Source organism: Oncorhynchus keta, chromosome 30, assembly GCF_023373465.1.
Source record: "Oncorhynchus keta strain PuntledgeMale-10-30-2019 chromosome 30, Oket_V2, whole genome shotgun sequence".
In the NCBI taxonomy this organism is placed as follows: domain Eukaryota; kingdom Metazoa; phylum Chordata; class Actinopteri; order Salmoniformes; family Salmonidae; genus Oncorhynchus; species Oncorhynchus keta.
In genome coordinates, this window is record NC_068450.1 from 60,361,108 (window position 1) to 60,379,673 (window position 18,566).

General features: G+C 50.7%; 2 protein-coding genes across 3 annotated transcripts in view; both read right to left on the reverse strand.

The window, feature by feature from the left end:
* The window catches only part of LOC127906061 (serine/threonine-protein phosphatase 2A regulatory subunit B'' subunit alpha-like), a 25,682-nt gene extending 10,395 nt beyond the window's left edge, over positions 1-15,287 (reverse strand). The window contains exons 1-2 of one of the 2 annotated variants that reach the window (XM_052488796.1): positions 13,969-15,287; positions 13,105-13,868 (exon numbers count right to left, since the gene is read on the reverse strand). In XM_052488796.1, the coding sequence (XP_052344756.1) occupies positions 13,105-13,868; positions 13,969-15,274 (2,070 nt within the window). In that variant the 5' untranslated portion in view covers positions 15,275-15,287. Of the gene's footprint in view, positions 1-434; positions 1,984-13,104; positions 13,869-13,968 lie in introns of those variants that run through there. The other variant, XM_052488797.1, reaches the window with a different exon arrangement.
* Positions 15,288-15,317: 30 nt separating this feature from the next.
* Positions 15,318-17,091, reverse strand: LOC127913771 (serine/threonine-protein phosphatase 2A regulatory subunit B'' subunit alpha-like; the record flags this gene model as incomplete). The annotated part of the gene is made up of 1 exon (XM_052487027.1): positions 15,318-17,091. A coding segment is annotated over exon 1 (1,074 nt), but the record flags the coding sequence as incomplete, so codon positions are not given.
* Between the last annotated feature and the right edge of the window lie 1,475 nt (positions 17,092-18,566).

The following is an 18,566-nucleotide window of genomic DNA, read 5'->3' on the forward strand; positions in this document are numbered from 1 at the left end:
TGCTGAGCGTCTGTACTGGGTGAGTATCAAGTAGGACAGCTGAACCAGCCCCCTCCCTGCCCCTCCCCGCCCCTCACCCCGTCTCCTCGCCCCCCAGGACTAAAAATAACACTCTGGTATCTGCCTCAGAATAGCTTGTCTTCCCCAGCATTTATTTGTGTTATTGGTGTGAGAAAAAGGGAGTGTTTGTGTGTGTCTGTTTAACACCTGTGTGTGTGTGTGTGTGTGTGTGTGTGTGTGTGTGTGTGTGTGTGTGTGTGTGTGTGTGTGTGTGTGTGTGTGTGTGTGTGTGTGTGTGTGTGTGTGTGTGTGTGTGTGTGTGTGTGTGTGTGTGTGTGTGTGTGTGTGTGTGTGTGTGTGTGTGTGTGTGTGTGTGTGTGTGTGTGAGTAATGCATCAGTATCATCCAGTCCAGTCCAGTCCAGTACTACCAACCTGCGCCTGCAGTTGCTGGAACGTCTTGATTCTCTTCTTGAAGCGCGAGGGCAGTACGAGGTCACAGCCCCGGGAGAGGAAGGCGAGCTCACATCTTAAATCAGGGTCCCCCCGCAGTGTCTCTTTAGACTCCTTGATAAACATGATGTTGATAGGAGAGGATGAAGATGACGATAGGAGAGGATGAAGATGACGATAGGAGAGGATGAAGATGTCGATGAGAGGATGAAGATGATGATAGGAGAGGATGAAGATGACGATGATAGGAGAGGATGAAGATGACGATGAGAGGATGAAGGTGACGTTGATAGGAGAGGATGAAGGTGACGATGATAGGAGAGGATGAAGATGATGATAGGAGAGGATGAAGATGATGATAGGAGAGGATGAAGATGAGGATGAGAGGATGAAGGTGACGTTGATAGGAGAAGATGAAGCTGACGTTGATAGGAGAGGATGAAAGTGACGATGATAGGAGAGGATGAAGGTGACGATGATAGGAGAGGATGAAGCTGACGTTGATAGGAGAGGATGAAAGTGACGATGATAGGAGAGGATGAAGGTGACGTTGATAGGAGAAGATGAAGCTGACGTTGATAGGAGAGGATGAAGGTGACGATGATAGGAGAGGATGAAGGTGACGATGATTACTTTATTGCATCCGTTTCTTAGGTTGCGGTTCAAGTTCAAAGTTCATTCAGATTCCCAGCTGGTGATTGTGGAGGGTGCAGCAAAACCCCCTGAGAGACAGATGAACCACAGACCGGCTCTGGTGTAGAATTACAGACAGGACTACTAGACAACCAACAGCTCCATGGAGTCTACAGTCTATCTACAGACCACAGCTCTATAATTCTCTCTTCTTTTCAGTTGTTCACTCTCTCCACGCAATGGATTCCAACTTTCTATTTCTTTTCTCCAAAGTATTTTATTCTCTCCATTCTGTCCAACGGAACAAGGGATGATTCCTTTCACGTATCCAGGAGAACAGATTGAAGGAGACAAGAACAAAAAGAGTAACAGAATATATCGAAAAAGAAAAGAGTCCCCCAAGAGAAGAAAATGAGTCCACAGAGAAACGAAGGAAGATCCAACTGGACAGTGTTCCAGGTCGGTTCTGAGTCCACCTGCAGCTAGCTGGTTCTCACTCCATGTCTGCTAGTCACACACACACACACACAAACACTCTTTCCTGTTGCTTCACTTCCACACAAACACTCTCTAATATTGACAAATACTGTAGACCCACACTCAGACACACCTATATTTTCTCTCTCTCTCTCAGGGTTGAGTCCGTAGCTTATCCGTGTGTATGCACTGATATTATCCGTGTGTTAGCTCCTAGCGTATCTTGTAAAAGCATAGCGGCGGGCCAGCCGGTGGCTATACGTGGCCCAACAGAGTGCTTCTCTCTGGGGTATAAAAGTTCCCGTCTCCCCTGTGGTTCTCTGGTTCTACGGTGCTTCTGTAGCCTGTCGCTCTGAGAATCAAACTGAGAGACCAACTCTGGGAAATATGAGACAGGCCGAGGTCTGGCTGCGACACACACACACACACACACACACACACACACACACACACACACACACACACACACACACACACACACACCGGCTGTCCTGAGCGAAAGGGTAGGGCGGGGGGGTTTGGTTTGGTCGTGTTGCATATCTGAGCGTTCCCCGCTCCCCTACCCCCCATCCCCTAGCATCACTGGCTAAAGTTAGCCTCAACAGTATTCTGGATGTTCTGAGTGAAGTCTGGACTAGAGGATCGCTCAGCCCCATCTAGTGGCCGTGGCTGTGTATTACCAGGAATCCACAATGCTGGTCTGCAGTGCTACTGTATGTCTAGCCTGTCAACCAGTGCCCAGTCCACTAACCAAATGGTAAAACATCTGTGGCGACTGGCCTCACCAGGTGCAGCGTAGTTACAGGTAGTGCAGAAGGTTGCACGAGGAGAATCTCACAATCTATAACAGGGGTGACCAATCCTCTTACTACAGAGCTACAGGGCGTGCAGGGCGTGCAGGGCTTTGTTCCAGCCTTGCTCTAACACACCTGATTCAGCTAATCAATGTCCTGATGAACCTCTGACTAACAGAATCAGGTATGTTAGAGCAGGGCTGGAACTAAACGCTGCAGGAAGTTGGAGGAGAGGATTGTTCACACGTACCAGTTGGTAGTAGAACTGAACAGAGCGCTACAGCTGACAGGAGGGGAGAGAGTTACGACAGGAACATCAGACATGAAGTGAATAATCGTGTGTGTGTGTGTGTGTGTGTGTGTGTGTGTGTGTGTGTGTGTGTGTGTGTGTGTGTGTGTGTGTACGTGTGTACGACACAAACCCTCAGTGAGGGAGTCACCTTGCGTTTTCAGCTCTCCTCCTCCACGCACGCACGCACACACACACACACACACACACACACACACACACACACACACACACACACACACACACACACACACACACACACACACACACACACACGATTATTTACAGGTGCAGTGTTGTCAAGCCAAGGTCACATCCTTGACACACACACACACACACACACACACACACACACACACACACACACACACACACACACACACACACACACACACACACACACACACACACACACACACACACACACACACACACACACACTGCCACCTCCAAGAGCTGGAGAAGTTCAAACACTTGTAAATAGCACTGTAAGTTTCTCTCTTTGCCTGCATGATTTGCAATGCACATTGTCTCAATGATTCTGTGGCTCACACGACTTTGTTGTGGTTTTCTGTTGCATCTGCTCAGTGCTATTATTAGTAGCTCGGTCCACCATTAGCATAGCGGTTTTCAAACCGTCTGTATGTAGCTAAACGGTGCTGGCAGTGGAATCATGCTAAAAGCTATCTGCTATTTGTGACAGCTAAAACGTGGGTTGATTGTTCCTAAAGCACCCCTGCACTTTGTGAGTCATAAATCTCAGCGATAAGCGCAGATGAGTGTTTGTGTGTGTGTGTGTGTGTGTGTGTGTGTGTGTGTGTGTGTGTGTGTGTGTGTGTGTGTGTGTGTGTGTGTGTGTGTGTGTGTGTGTGTGTGTGTGTGTGTGCGTGTTCGTGCGTGCGTGTGTGTGTGTGTAAGCGGACCCTGAACAGATGTCATTGACCCAGCTGCGTGCTCTTTTCCTCGCTGACCAACTGACAGGCTTCTCCTCTCTTCTCGTCTCTTCTTCCCTTACCTCCTTCTCTCTTCCGCTTACCTCCTTCTCTCCTCCCCGAACCTCTTCTTCTTTTCGTTTGTCTTTTTGTAAAGGAGTGGGGCAGTACAGAATTAGAGAGAAAAGAGGAGAAAAGAGAGCACTGTAATAGCAGTGGATTTGAGTCCATGCTGCAGTGGTATTTGTGCACCAGAGGTAGCGACTTAAACCGGTCCGCTAGACTGACCCTAGGCCTCGTCCTCCCCTCTCCTGCCCTCCCTTTTCCTCTACCCTCCTCTTATCGCTTTCCGCCCCCCTCCTCTTTTCTCCCCTCCCCTCTCCTCCTCTCTTTTCTCCTCCCCTCTCCTGCCCTCCCTTTTCGTCTACCCTCCTCTTTTCGCTTTCCGCCTCCCTCCTCTCTTCTCTCCTCCCCTCTCCTGCTCTCTTCTCCCCTGCCCTCTCCTCCTCTCTTCTCCCCTCGCCTCTCCTCCTCTCTTCTCCCCTCGCCTCTCCTCCTCTCTTCTCCCCTCCCCTCTCCTCCTCTCTTCTCACCTCCCCTCTCCTCCTCTCTTCTCTCCTCCCCTCTCCTCCTCTCTTCTCCCCTCCCCTCTCCTCCTCTCTTCTCCCCTCCCCTCTCCTCCTCTCTTCTCTCCTCCCCTCTCCTCCTCTCTTCTTCCCTCCCCTCTCCTCCTCTCTTCTCCCCTCCCCTCTCCTCCTCTCTTCTCTCCTCCCCTCTCCTGCCCTCCCTTTTCGTCTACCCTCCTCTTTTCGCTTTCCGCCTCCCTCCTCTCTTCTCTCCTCCCCTCTCCTGCTCTCTTCTCCCCTGCCCTCTCCTCCTCTCTTCTCCCCTCGCCTCTCCTCCTCTCTTCTCCCCTCGCCTCTCCTCCTCTCTTCTCCCCTCCCCTCTCCTCCTCTCTTCTCACCTCCCCTCTCCTCCTCTCTTCTCTCCTCCCCTCTCCTCCTCTCTTCTCCCTCCCCTCTCCTCCTCTCTTCTCCCCTCCCCTCTCCTCCTCTCTTCTCTCCTCCCCCTCTCCTCCTCTCTTCTTCCCTCCCCTCTCCTCCTCTCTTCTCCCCTCCCCTCTCCTCCTCTCTTCTCTACTCCCCTCTCCTGCCCTCCCTTTTCGTCTACCCTCCTCTTTTCGCTTTCCGCCTCCCTCCTCTCTTCTCTCCTCCCCTCCCCTCTCCTCCTCTCTTCTCTCCTCCCCTAATCTCTTCACTTTTAAGTAAACAATTACAAACAAGTTGTTATTCTTTTAAAGTGGAAGCATCATGTGAAATTACAGCAATATTTCAGAGAAAGGTCAACACACCTTCAACACATGCTACCTTCCCTTATCCACCAGCGATAGCTACTGCATTAGCTGGAAGTACTTTGTTATTGACGTGTGGTGTAAGAAGAGTGTTATAATTAAGTTGGACTGGCTTGTACACTCAAATCAACAACAGTTGGGTACTTGTTTTCACAACAACATTTATGAAAGTGCCATAGAATGAACTGCCAGTGTCACTGTGATGTCCTTTATTGTTGTCAAATGGTACAAGTGGTTGGCTTAACTCTATAGGCTTATTTCTGCTGCAGCAACTAGGCAGACTTCACACACACATACTTGAAAATAGGCATGCATAAATGCCATCTCTGTGGTAACGACCCTTGGCTTGGATTGGCTGCATCGGTCGGAATGTTCTAAGGGCAACCGTGCCAACAACGAGGAAACCCATTTCACATCTCTGCTCTATTCCCAGACTCACTTCCTCTCCCAACACACACACACACACACACACACACACACACACTCGCGCGCGCACATCCGCAGAAAAGAGGGCACTATGTGTCTGAGTTAGAAGCTGACCAGACCCAGTAGTTAACGGTCCTTCTGTAGCACAGTTGGTAGAGCATGGCGCTTGTAACGCCAGGGTAGTGAGTTCGATTCCCGGGACCACCCATACGTAGAATGTATGCACACATGACTGTAAGTCGCTTTGGATAAAAGCGTCTGCTAAATAGCATATATTATTATATTATTATTATTATATTAACACATAACACAGACTATTTCTTAACTATTTCAGAAACCTGCCAGATTGCACTGTAACATATATGTTCTCTCTCTCCTAGACCCACTCAGATCCAGATAAACACCTGCTCCTCCATCTCTTCTCTCCTCCTTTACCCTCCCCTGTACACCTGTAGGGCTGTAGCAGTACCCCTCTCCCCCAGCAGACCTCTTGTACTGCAGTACCCCTCTCCCCCAGCAGACCTCTTGTACTGCAGTACCCCTCTCCCCCAGCAGACCTCTTGTACTGCAGTACCCCTCTCCCCCAGCAGACCTCTTGTACTGCAGTACCCCTCTCCCCCAGCAGACCTCTTGTACTGCAGTACCCCTCTCCCCCAGCAGACCTCTTGTACTGCAGTACCCCTGTCCTCCAGCAGACCTCTTGTACTGCAGTACCCCTCTCCCCCAGCAGACCTCTTGTACTGCAGTACCCCTGTCCTCCAGCAGACCTCTTGTACTGAAGTACCCCTGTCCCCCAGCAGACCTCTTGTACTGCAGTACCCCTCTCCCCCAGCAGACCTCTTGTACTGCAGTACCCCTCTCCCCAGCAGACCTCTTGTACTGCAGTACCCCTGTCCTCCAGCAGACCTCTTGTACTGCAGTACCCCTCTCCCCCAGCAGACCTCTTGTACTGCAGTACCCCTGTCCTCCAGCAGACCTCTTGTACTGCAGTACCCCTCTCCCCCAGCAGACCTCTTGTACTGCAGTACCCCTGTCCTCCAGCAGACCTCTTGTACTGCAGTACCCCTCTCCTCCAGCAGACCTCTTGTACTGCAGTACCCCTCTCCTCCAGCAGACCTCTTGTACTGCAGTACCCCTCTCCTCCAGCAGACCTCTTGTACTGCAGTACCCCTGTCCTCCAGCAGACCTCTTGTACTGCAGTACCCCTCTCCCCCAGCAGACCTCTTGTACTGCAGTACCCCTGTCCTCCAGCAGACCTCTTGTACTGCAGTACCCCTCTCCTCCAGCAGACCTCTTGTACTGCAGTACCCCTGTCCTCCAGCAGACCTCTTGTACTGCAGTACCCCTCTCCCCCAGCAGACCTCTTGTACTGCAGTACCCCTGTCCTCCAGCAGACCTCTTGTACTGCAGTACCCCTCTCCTCCAGCAGACCTCTTGTACTGCAGTACCCCTGTCCTCCAGCAGACCTCTTGTACTGCAGTACCCATCTCCTCCAACAGACCTCTTGTACTGCAGTACCCCTCTCCTCCAACAGACCTCTTGTACTGCAGTACCCCTCTCCTCCAGGAGATGGAGGCAGAGCTCCTAGATGAAGCAGGAGGAGGATGAAGTTGCCCCTGGTGAATGTCTCCTGTTTAACTCTGTGTGTTAACAGCAGAGTAAAACTAGATGACAGCAGAGAGCTGCAGGACACACACACACACACACACACTTATTACAAATGTAGGAAGTTGTGTAAACAGACAATGGTTACTAAGGTGACCAGAGACTGTTACATGTTAATCCTTACCTCTGTGTGTTTGTGTGTGTGTGTGTGTGTGTGTGTGTGTGTGTGTGTGTGTGTGTGTGTGTGTGTGTGTGTGTGTGTGTGTGTGTGTGTGTGTGTGTGTGTGTGTGTGTGTGTGTGTGTGTGTGTGTGTGTGTGTAGAGGAATGTGATGGCATCAAGTGTAGTTCTTCAGATGTTGTTCTCTATACTCTCTCTTTCAATGTGTGTGTGTCTGGGAAATATTGTTTGGACAATATCCCAGCCTGCACTGGGAGTGGTGTATGATGTCACCATGGGACTGGAGGCTTCGTGTGTGTGTGTGTGTGGGTGGCTAACCTTGGAGGCTATTGTGAGTGTTGGAAAATCCTTACACACAGCAACACTGACTCCATGAGTCCAAGGTGTGTCTGTGTGTGTATTTTTGTGTGAGAGGGAAGTAGTGGGAAAGTGGGGGAGGGGGCTTCTTTCACCGCTTGGCTGAGCTTCCTACTGTGACCTAATTTCCTGTGCAAGCATTCGGGAGCTGATGTCATTAAGTACCGACCCCAAGACAACAACCCCTGTTGTTTAGCCCTCCATTCATCTTGTCGACCTCTTCTCTTTCTCACACGTTTTCCTTCAGCTCTATTATCTTGTGCCTGGCTTCATCCCGAATGGCACCCTAGTGCCTAGGGCCCTGGTCAAGGGAATAGGGTGCCATTTGAAATGCAGTCACTGTAGAAGGGTAGGAGGAGGGTTGGCTATCCCTCATTTCAGTTCTGGGCTCCAAATGGCTAGTCTGCTCTCTACTGTCTGTTCTGCTAGTCTTGTCTTGCTCTCTGCTCTGCATTCGACTGGCTTGCCTGGCCTTGGATTCATCTGGCCTTGCCTCCTGGTCTCCATGGTGATTAATGGGTACACTCTGACAGGTGCAGAAAGGCCTATATTACTCTGTCACCAGACACACACACACACACACACACACACACACACACACACACACACACACACACACACACACACACACACACACACACACACACACACACACACACACACACACACACACACACACACACACTGCCTTTGGACCCCTGTGTCGCACTTCAGTGTGACTGACAGGGTAATGTTTAATTAGGACATGGGGCGGGGTTGGCGCTGGGGTGTATTTGCATAATTCTCAGAGTGCCAAAGAGGCTTCGGGTGTCAGAAAGCACACACACACACACACACACACACACACACACACACACACACACACACACACACACACACACACACACACACACACACACACACACACACACACACACACACACACACACACACACACATAGCTATTCCTAAACTCAGCTGTGACCTAACAGTAGCAATGGGTCAGCCTACCCTTTGGCGACAGACACACACACAAACACACACACACACACACACACACACACACACACACACACACACACACACACACACACACACACACACACACACACACACACACACACACACACACACACACACACACACACACACACACACACACACACACACACACACACACACACACACACACACACACACACACACACACAGGGTCCGTTTACACTGTGGCGACAGTGAGTCTGTTAGCAAGATGCCGTAGTAGACAGATTTAGGTCCCCATCACACCTCTATCTGTCAGCCTAGAGTGTGCGTGTGCGTGTGTGTGTGTGCTTGGTAACAACACCATTAACATTCCCAATGCCAACAGCCCCCACCCTCTCCTGCTGTGCTCAAATCAGCCCCTCACTCACACACACACACACACACACACACGCACACACCCGTTCTGCTACAACAACAGAGACTGGTCCCAAAATAACACTTCAACCAATCAGAGAGGAGAGCCTGTGAGTGGACCACTTCATCTACATTTCTCTCTCTCTCTCTCTCTCTCTCTCTCTCTCTCTCTCTCTCTCTCTCTCTCTCTCTCTCTCTCTCTCTCTCTCTCTCTCTCTCTCTCTCTCTCTCTCTCTCTCTCTCTCTCTCTCTCTCTCTCTCTCTCTCTCTCTCTCTCCTTGTCATCCCTCCATCTCTCTTTCCGTCTACCTCTCCTGTCTGTTGATTGACCATGCGCTGTAACCTTACTCCATGTTGATATGTAGGCCACATACAGGGCCTTCAGGAAGTGTTCACACCCCTTGACTTTCTCCACATGTTGTTGTGTTACAGACAGAATTTAAAATGGATTCAATTGAGATGTTGTGTCACTGGTCTAAACACAATACCCCATAATGTCAAAACGGAGTTATGTTTTCAGACATTTTTACAAATGAATTAAACATGAAAGTCATTCAGATGCTGTAGAGGAAGGAAACAGCTCTGGGATTTCACCATGAGGCCAATGGTGACTTTAAAACAAATCAAATCAAATCAAATCAAATGTTATTTGTCACATACACATGGTTAGCAGATGTTAATGCAAGTGTAGCGAAATGCTTGTGCTTCTCGTTCCGACAATGCAGTAATAACCAACAAGTAATCTAACTAACAATTCCAAAACTACTGTCTTATACACAGTGTAAGGGGATAAAGAATATGTACATAAAGATATATGAATGAGTGATGGTACAGAGCAGCATAGGCAAGATACAGTAGATGGTATCGAGTACAGTATATACATATGAGATGAGTATGTAAACAAAGTGGCATAGTTCAAGTGGCTAGTGATACATGTATTACATAAGGATGCAGTCGATGATATAGAGTACAGTATATACGTATGCATATGAGATGAATAATGTAGGGTATGTAACATTATATAAGGGAGCCTTGATGATCTTTATGGCCTTCCTGTAACATCGGGTGGAGTAGGTGTCCTGGAGGGCAGGTAGTTTGCCCCCGGTGATGCGTTGTGCAGACCTCACTACCCTCTGGAGAGCCTTACGGTTGTGGGCGGAGCAGTTGCCGTACCAGGCGGTGATACAGCCCGCCAGGATGCTCTCGATTGTGCATCTGTAGAAGTTTGTGAGTGCTTTTGGTGACAAGCCGAATTTCTTCAGCCTCCTGAGGTTGAAGAGGCGCTGCTGCGCCTTCTTCGTGATGCTGTCTGTGTGGGTGGACCAATTCAGTTTGTCTGTGATGTGTATGCCGAGGAACTTAAAACTTGCTACCCTCTCCACTACTGTTCCATCGATGTGGATAGGGGGGTGTTCCCTCTGCTGTTTCCTGAAGTCCACAATCATCTCCTTAGCTTTGTTGACGTTGAGTGTGAGGGTATTTTCCTGACACCACACTCCGAGGGCCCTCACCTCCTCCCTGTAGGCCGTCTCGTCGTTGTTGGTAATCAAGCCTACCACTGTTGTGTCGTCCGCAAACTTGATGATTGAGTTGGAGGCGTGCGTGGCCACGCAGTCGTGGGTGAACAGGGAGTACAGGAGAGGGCTCAGAACGCACCCTTGTGGGGCCCCAGTGTTGAGGATCAGCGGGATGGAGATGTTGTTGCCTACCCTCACCACCTGGGGGCGGCCCGTCAGGAAGTCCAGTACCCAGTTGCACAGGGCGGGGTCGAGACCCAGGGTCTCGAGCTTGATGACGAGCTTGGAGGGTACTATGGTGTTACAGAGTTTAATGGCTGTGATAGGAGGAAACTGAGGATGGATCAACAACATTGTAGTAACTCCACAATACTAACCTAAATGACAGAGTGAAAAGAAGGAAGCCTGTACAGAATTACAAATATTTCAAAACATGCATCCTGTTTGCAACAAGGAACTAGAGTAATACTGTACAAAAAATGTGGCAAAGAAATGAACGATTTCTATTCAGGACATAAAGTTATGTTTGGGGTAAATCCAACACAACACATCACTGAGTATCACTCTTTATATTTTCCAGAATGGTGGTGAGTGTTATGGGTTTGCTTGTTATTATTAGGATAAATCAAATGAAAAAGAAACGGAATAGAGCAAAGCACCGGCAATATCCTGGAGGAAAACCTGGTTCAGTCTGCTTTCCAACGGACACTGCTGACAAATTCACCTTTCAACAGGACATTAACCCCAAAACACTTATCTACACTAGAGTTGTTTACCAAGACAATATTGAATGTCCCTGAATGGCCTAGTTACAGCTTTGACTTAAAATCAGCTTGAAAATCTATGGCAAGATGTGAAAATGGCTGTCTAGCAATGATTAACAACCAACTTGACAGAGCTTGAAGAATTTTAAAAAGAATCATGTGCAAATATTGTACAATCCAAGTGTACAAAGCTCTTAGTGACCCAGAAAGACTCACAGCTATAATCACTGCCAAAGGTGCTTCTAACATGTATTGGTGTGGATACTTATGTAAACTAGATATTTCTGTATTTCATTTACAATAAGTATGCAAAAATGTCTAAAACATGTTTTCACTTTGTCATTATGTGGTATTGTGCGTAGATGGGTGAGCAAAAACGATATTTCATGCATTTCAAATTCAGGCTGTAACAAAACAAAATGTGGAATAAGTCAAAGGGTGTGAATACTTTCTGAAGGCACTGTATTTATGACGTTACCATGGCACCCAGCACTGACGGAACACCCAGGAACCTAAAGTACCCCCACTTTAACATACTGACACACACACGCACACACACAAACACAGAGCAATAATGCTCTGTCTCCTGTGACAGCACAAAGCCCTAAACTACCCCAAACATTCCAGAGGAGAGTAGAGAGCTGGCCACCACTTTGTCTCCACCTCTTCCTTTCTCTCTCTCTCTGCCTCCCTCCCTGTCTCTGCCTCCCTCCCTGTCTCTGCCTCCCTCTCTCTCTGCCTCCCTCTCTGTCTCTGCCTCCCTCCCTGTCTCTGCCTCCCTCCCTGTCTCTGCCTCCCTCTCTGTCTCTGCCTCCCTCCCTGTCTCTGCCTCCCTCCCTGTCTCTGCCTCCCTCTCGCTCTGCCTCCCTCCCTGTCTCTGCCTCCCTCCCTGTCTCTGCCTCCCTCCCTGTCTCTGCCTCCCTCTCTGTCTCTGCCTCCCACCCTGTCTCTGCCTCCCTCCCTGTCTCTGCCTCCCTCTCTGTCTCTGCCTCCCTCCCTGTCTCTGCCTCCCTCCCTGTCTCTGCCTCCCTCCCTGTCTCTGCCTCCCTCCCTGGCTCTGCCTCCCTCTCTGTCTCTGCTTCCCACCCTGTTTCTGCCTCCCTCCCTTTCTCTGCCTCCCTCCCTGTCTCTGCCTCCCTCCCTGTCTCTGCCTCCCTCTCTGTCTCTGCCTCCCACCCTGTCTCAGCCTCCCTCCCTGTCTCTGCCTCCCTCCCTGTCTCTGCCTCCCTCTCTGTCTCTGCCTCCCTCCCTGTCTCTTCCTCCCTCTCTGTCTCTGACTCCCTCCCTATTTCTGCCTCCCTCTCTGTCTCTGCCTCCCTGTCTCTGCCTCCCTCCCTGTCTCTGCCTCCCTTCCTGTCTCTGCCTCCCTCTCTCTCTGCCTCCCTCACTGTCTCTGCCTCCCTCACTGTCTCTGCCTCCCTCACTGTCTCTGCCTCCCTCTCTCTCTGCCTCCCTCTCTCTCTGCCTCCCTCACTGTCTCTGCCTCCCTCACTGTCTCTGCCTCCCTCTCTCTCTGCCTCCCTCTCTCTCTGCCTACCTCTCTCTCTGCCTCCCTCACTGTCTCTGCCTCCCTTTCTCTCTGCCTCTCTGCATGCACCCCTCTGTCTCTCTCGCTCTCTCTGTCCCTCTCTCTCTGCCTCACTCTCTCTCTCTGCCTCCCTCTCTCTCTGCCTCACTATCTCTCTCTGCTTCCCTCTCCCTTAATCTATTTCTCTCTCTCTCAGCTAACACATATACACATATCCAACCAGCAATACATCTCTCAACTAGAACACAGAGAAAGTAGTCTCCTTCAGCAGCAATAGTATTAGAGGAAGAGGCAGGTAGACCTGACTAATAGAAGTCTGACAGCCTGACACACACACACACACACACACGCGCACGCACGCACACACGCACGCACACGCACGCACGCACACACACACACACACGTCAGTCAGGGGTACTCACTCTGATCACCTCGGGCGTCTGCTGGATGAGCAGCGTCGAGCCGATGTCTCTCAGGGCAACCACATCGCTAGGGGCAATCGGGTGTCTCACGGCAACAGGAGGAGCAGCGACAGGTGCCTCTCCAGGTGTGGGTGTAGGGGGCGGGACAGGGGAGGGGACATGTGTTACAGCCGGTGGAGGGGTGGCCGTGGTGGTAAGTACCGCTGTCAGGTCAGCTACAGGAGGATGTTCACGTCTAGCGGCTGCTTCTGAAGGTGTGGGTACGACTGTAGGGGGTGGAACAGGTGTGGGTACGACTGTAGGGGGTGGAACAGGTGTGGGTAGGGCAGAAGGTGTAGCATGGTCTGTAGCGACAGACTCTGCTAGGGTTGTGGGGACAGGGACAGGAACAGGGACAGGTGGGTGAGCTGAAGAGACAGGTAGAGCTGTAGGAACAGCTCCAGATGTAGGTCTGGGTGCAGGTGTGGATACAGCACCAGATGTAGGTCTGGGTGCAGGCGTGGATACAGCACCAGATGTAGGTCTGGGTGCAGGCGTGGATACAGCACCAGATGTAGGTTTGGGTGCAGGCGTGGATACAGCACCGGATGTAGGTCTGGGTACAGGCGTGGATACAGCACCTGATGTAGGTCTGGGTGCAGGCGTGGATACAGCACCGGATGTAGGTCTGGGTGCAGGCGTGGTGGATACAGCACCGGATGTAGGTCTGGGTGCAGGCGTGGATACAGCACCTGATGTAGGTCTGGGTGCAGGCGTGGATACATCTGTAGGTAAAGACACAGTTCAGTTCACATACATAGAAAGAAGAACCGTGCAACATATACACAATACCGTAAATAGGAATAGATGGACACGGACAGTCACCTTGCGCAGCGGGTGGAGATCCAGGTAGTTTGGCCTGCGTCAGAGTGTCAGTCTTGGCTGCAGTAGCCAGAGTGTCCTGTAGGAGTCTCATCACCTCATTCTCTTTGCTCTGAGCCCCAGTCTTCCCAGTGTTCCCAGGACTACCCCCAGAGTCCACCAGCTCCTGGGCAAAGCTCTCAATGCTCTCCAGGATCCTCAGCAGCAGGGCCCTGTCCTCCTCATCTCCCAGCCCCACCACGCTGCCCTCTGCCTGGAGAAGAGGAGCAGGGGAGCTGGGGGTCGACCTAGTGGCCTGGGCGTTAGCGGTTAGGTGGCTAACAGGAACAGGCCTTTGAGCCTGGGGGTTGATTTGGGTTTGTGTCTGGAGAGAGGGTTGCGTTTGTGTGGAGGTGTTCCCCTGTTCTGTCCCCCTCTGTCTGGTCTTAACGGGGAGAGGGGGCTCCGCCTCTCTTTCTCTCTCTCCCTCTCTGACTCGGTCTCTCTCCCGACCCATGCTCTGTGACAGACACTCCAAGTCCATCAGAAGCCTGTCGATGTCGTGGTCTCTATGAGTGACAGGAGGGGTGTGTTCGGAGGTTGGGGGGCAGGTGAGGTCTTCACCAGCAGACTGGAGTGTGTGTGTAACGTGTACGTGTGACAGATTGGGGCTGAGGTGTGTGTGCGCGGAGCTGGGGGGTGTGTGTGGACTAAAAGCTGTCCCGTTCCGACTGTGAGTGTGTGTGAGGCTTCTGGTCGGGGTGTGTGAGTGTGTGTGTCTGGAAGCCCTGTTCAGCCCCCTTCCCAGGTCTGCGTCCTCCTCAATGAAGAGAGCCTCCATGGGGGAGATGGACGGAGTGTGTGTGCGCGCTGACGGAGTGTGAGTTTGTGATGAAGGTGTGTGTGCCTGGGATGGAGGGGTAGAAATAGACAACGTGTGTGTGTGCGGTGAGGGAGAGTGTGTGTGTGATAGAGTGTGTGTGTGCTGCAGCCCGTTGGTCTGAACCTTATGTCTCCCTGCTGTCTCAGGCATAGTGGACAAAGAGAGAGAAGAGCCTGGAGCGAGTGACGAGGGTGGCAGTATATCCCTGCTCTTGGGTAAGGGAGGGTTCTGAACAACGTCCTCATACCGTGGCGGTTGATCATTCCCAAATATGGGTGAGAAGGGGACAGCAGCTTGCTGCAGCATATGGAGACTACTAACCAGCTCGGCCAACTCGCTATTACCTCCAATCCCTGACCCTTGACCTCCAGCCCCTGACCCTAACCCTAACCCAGCCCCCTCCAGCTCTAGAGGCAGTTTCCTCAGATAGGAGCTCAGTCTAGTCATCACAGCTCTGTAGATGCTCTCTGGACTGGCTCCCCATCCTCCCCTCCCCGGGACTCTTCCTACTGATACACTGCTTGATGATGTCAGTACATTTCTTCAAGTCCTCTGAACACTTGACCAGAATGTCCAGACAGGCCCGTATGTCTTCCCCCCCTGCTCCTCCCACTCCTCCCTCCTCCCCTGCACGGGTCTTCTCCAGTAACCGGGCGATGAGGGACTCGTCGGCTAATGAGCTGAGGTAGAGAGACGCCACTGTGTTTAGCCCCGCCTCCAAGGAACCAGAGCAGGCGCTGGATAGGCTACTGGTGGACCCGCCCCCGGCCCTGGAGACACTGGATAGGCTGGTTGTGGATAGAGACCCGCCCCCGGCGGTGATGCTAGCAGGCGATAGGCCTTTGAGCACCTTGATGGTGTCGCTGAAAGGAGGCAGGTTCTCATCATTGGCGTTTCCATTTCCGGTAATAGTCCCATTCCCCGTTCCTCCGACGTTCCCAGTGAAGTGTCCGTAGACGATGTCGAGGTCCGTGGACCGACGGCTGTAGGAGTCCGGCCTGACCTTGCGACCTTTCCTGAAGGTCACATGACTGGTGGAGAGGCGGAGCTTCTCGAAGGAGAACTCTTTGAGTTTGCCACTGGCCAGGTTGATGGCTTCTCCTGTGATGTCCTTCAGACTGGCAGAGCTCTGGAGAGGCCGGTCAGGACCAGAGCTGGTAGTAGTGGTGGTAGTGTTGGCCTTCTTACCTCGCCATGGAGGACTGTCCTCCCCCACCACACCATACACACTGTTCGGATCATTAGGAACACCAAAACTCCCGATAGAGCTGGTGATACTAAATTTACAGCTGTTGGGGATTTGGTGAGGAGAGTTCGCGTTTCGGGTCAGGTTGTGTGTGAATGTGTGTGAGGGGTCGGGGTGTGTGTGAGCGTGTGTGTGTGAGGGGGCGGTCAGCAGCTCAGAGCAGGTGCTGCGATGGACCACAGTACAGTCCAGTCCCTGGGACAGCGCCCCACATGACCCGGAGCAGTAGTGCACCGCGTGACTCTGAGCCCGACGGTCCACCACCACGCTGCTGTAGCAACTAACACTGCTCACTACCACGCGATAGGCTGCTGCCATGGTTACCGCTTGGTTACCGCTTGGTTACCAAGGTTACAAAGCAGTCTCAATTACTGCATAAAAAAACATATTGGAAAAAAACACAAAACTCCAGCAAAGAATGATATGTGAAAGAAATCCAAGGCCAAAATAGTTATTGTTTAGATCCCTTCAGATGAATGGGGCAGTTTCAGATCCACAGTCAACTAAACAGCCTCCTTAAAATCCACACCAGAAAGACTTGAAACTCCAAATTCGTTTAGAAAAAATAGACACATTTCCACACAGAAAAACATCCACATAAAAAAACGAAAATATCCCTTCAGATGAGAAGAAGAAAAGGTCAATCCATGTTGTAATCACAGGATCCATTAGAGTCAGGATTCATTTGATTTTCAATAAACACTGTCTTCTCAGAGGTCCTCATCTCTCCAAAGGAACTCCAGGGGCCTGGTCTAACCCCACTGTCGTCTGAAAGAGCCCCCGATCAGGGTTCACCGTCCTCGGCTTGGAAACTCACCCAGGCCCCCCCTCCTTTTGTCCTTCTCTCTCCTTCTCTCCACTTCAGTCCCCCTCTCTGCGTCTCGTTCGTAAAATAACTGCAGTAGACTCTAACCACAGCTGCCTTGATGTGATTCACAGATGTCGACTCTCTCTCTCTCTCTCTCTCTCTCTCTCTCTCTCTCTCTCTCTCTCTCTCTCTCTCTCTCTCTCTCTCTCTCTCCCCTCTCTCTCTCTCTCTCTTCTCTCTCTCTCTCTCTCTCTCTCTCTCTCTCTCTCTCTCTCTCTCCTTCTGTCCTGTGCTGTCAAGCTGGTCTCAGTGTGTTTCTGATGGGAGGACACCACCTGTGAGTTGACAGAAAAGGAGGAGTGGGGGGGGAAGGAGGGAGAGAAAGAAGGAAGGAGAGAAAAATAGCGTTCAATCATTTAGACAGTCACCCTGTAGCAAATTATTTTTCTCTGTGTGTGTGGGGGTGGGGCGTGTGTGTGTGTTGTCAGCCCTCCAGCTATCCTCCAGATGACAGTATATATGAGGGACCTTAGTCCTTTATCATCAAAGAGTACAACACCGCATGTGCACTTCCTGACACACACACACACACACACACACACACACACACACACACACACACACACACACACACACACACACACACACACACACACACACACACACACACACACACACACAACACCCTGGTTCCCGATCAAAAAGAGCGGAAGAAACTACAGAGAAGAGAAGAAAATGATGGTGAAAGTATAATGTATAATGGTGAGACCAGACTGGCTTGTTGATTTGACCTTTATCCGTGGTGTCTAGGGATGGGGGGGGGAGTACATTTACATATCGCATTATTATTTTGGACGATATTATATCGATACATTGACTCAAAGTATTGATTAGTGTATACATACTGTATATTATATATTACATTTTTTTTGCTTGGCAATGTTAGCTACAGCTAGTCGGCTGTACCTACGCTAAAACTCTGGACATTTTTCATCCTATAGCTTGTTCCTAATCTTCGTTTTAAATAGCACTTTTATTTCCATGATGCCTGAAAATGTATTTTCTCATGCTCTCTCGTCTCTCCGCAGCAGACATATGGTGAGCAAAAAGTTTGGAACATCAAATCGCGAATAAAACCCCAGTATCGAATCGCAAAACATATCGTATCGGCACCTAAGTATTGTGATAGTATTGTATTGTGAGGTCCTTGGCCCTAGTGATTTCCAATCTCAATGGGAGTCGTAGGGTCAGCGTAGGTGAGGTGTCCATATCCATACAATTTTCATCCATTTTCAGATGAGTTGAACTTTTGACGTAACCATCCGTTTAGCCAATTACCCACACCCACGCAATTTACGTCACACACTCCACATGCGCACGGACCAAGGACCAGCATTTATCCATTCTAATATGGTGTCTGTTTATCCCCTAAGGGTGAAAGAAGGAGAGGTGAATGGAGGACGGTCTACATGTTCTCACATGTTTATATCAGTGGTGGTATTAAGAGTCTGTTAGCGGTGCAGAAGTACCTAATAAAAGCCCATTGGTCTGTTTAAAACACCAACACACGTCCTTGATTCCCCCAAGGCTGTCCCATTGCACTCTAATCCCCCCAAGGCTGTCCCATTGCACTCTAATCCCCCAAGGCTGTCCCATGGCACTCTAATCCCCCCAAGGTTGTCCCA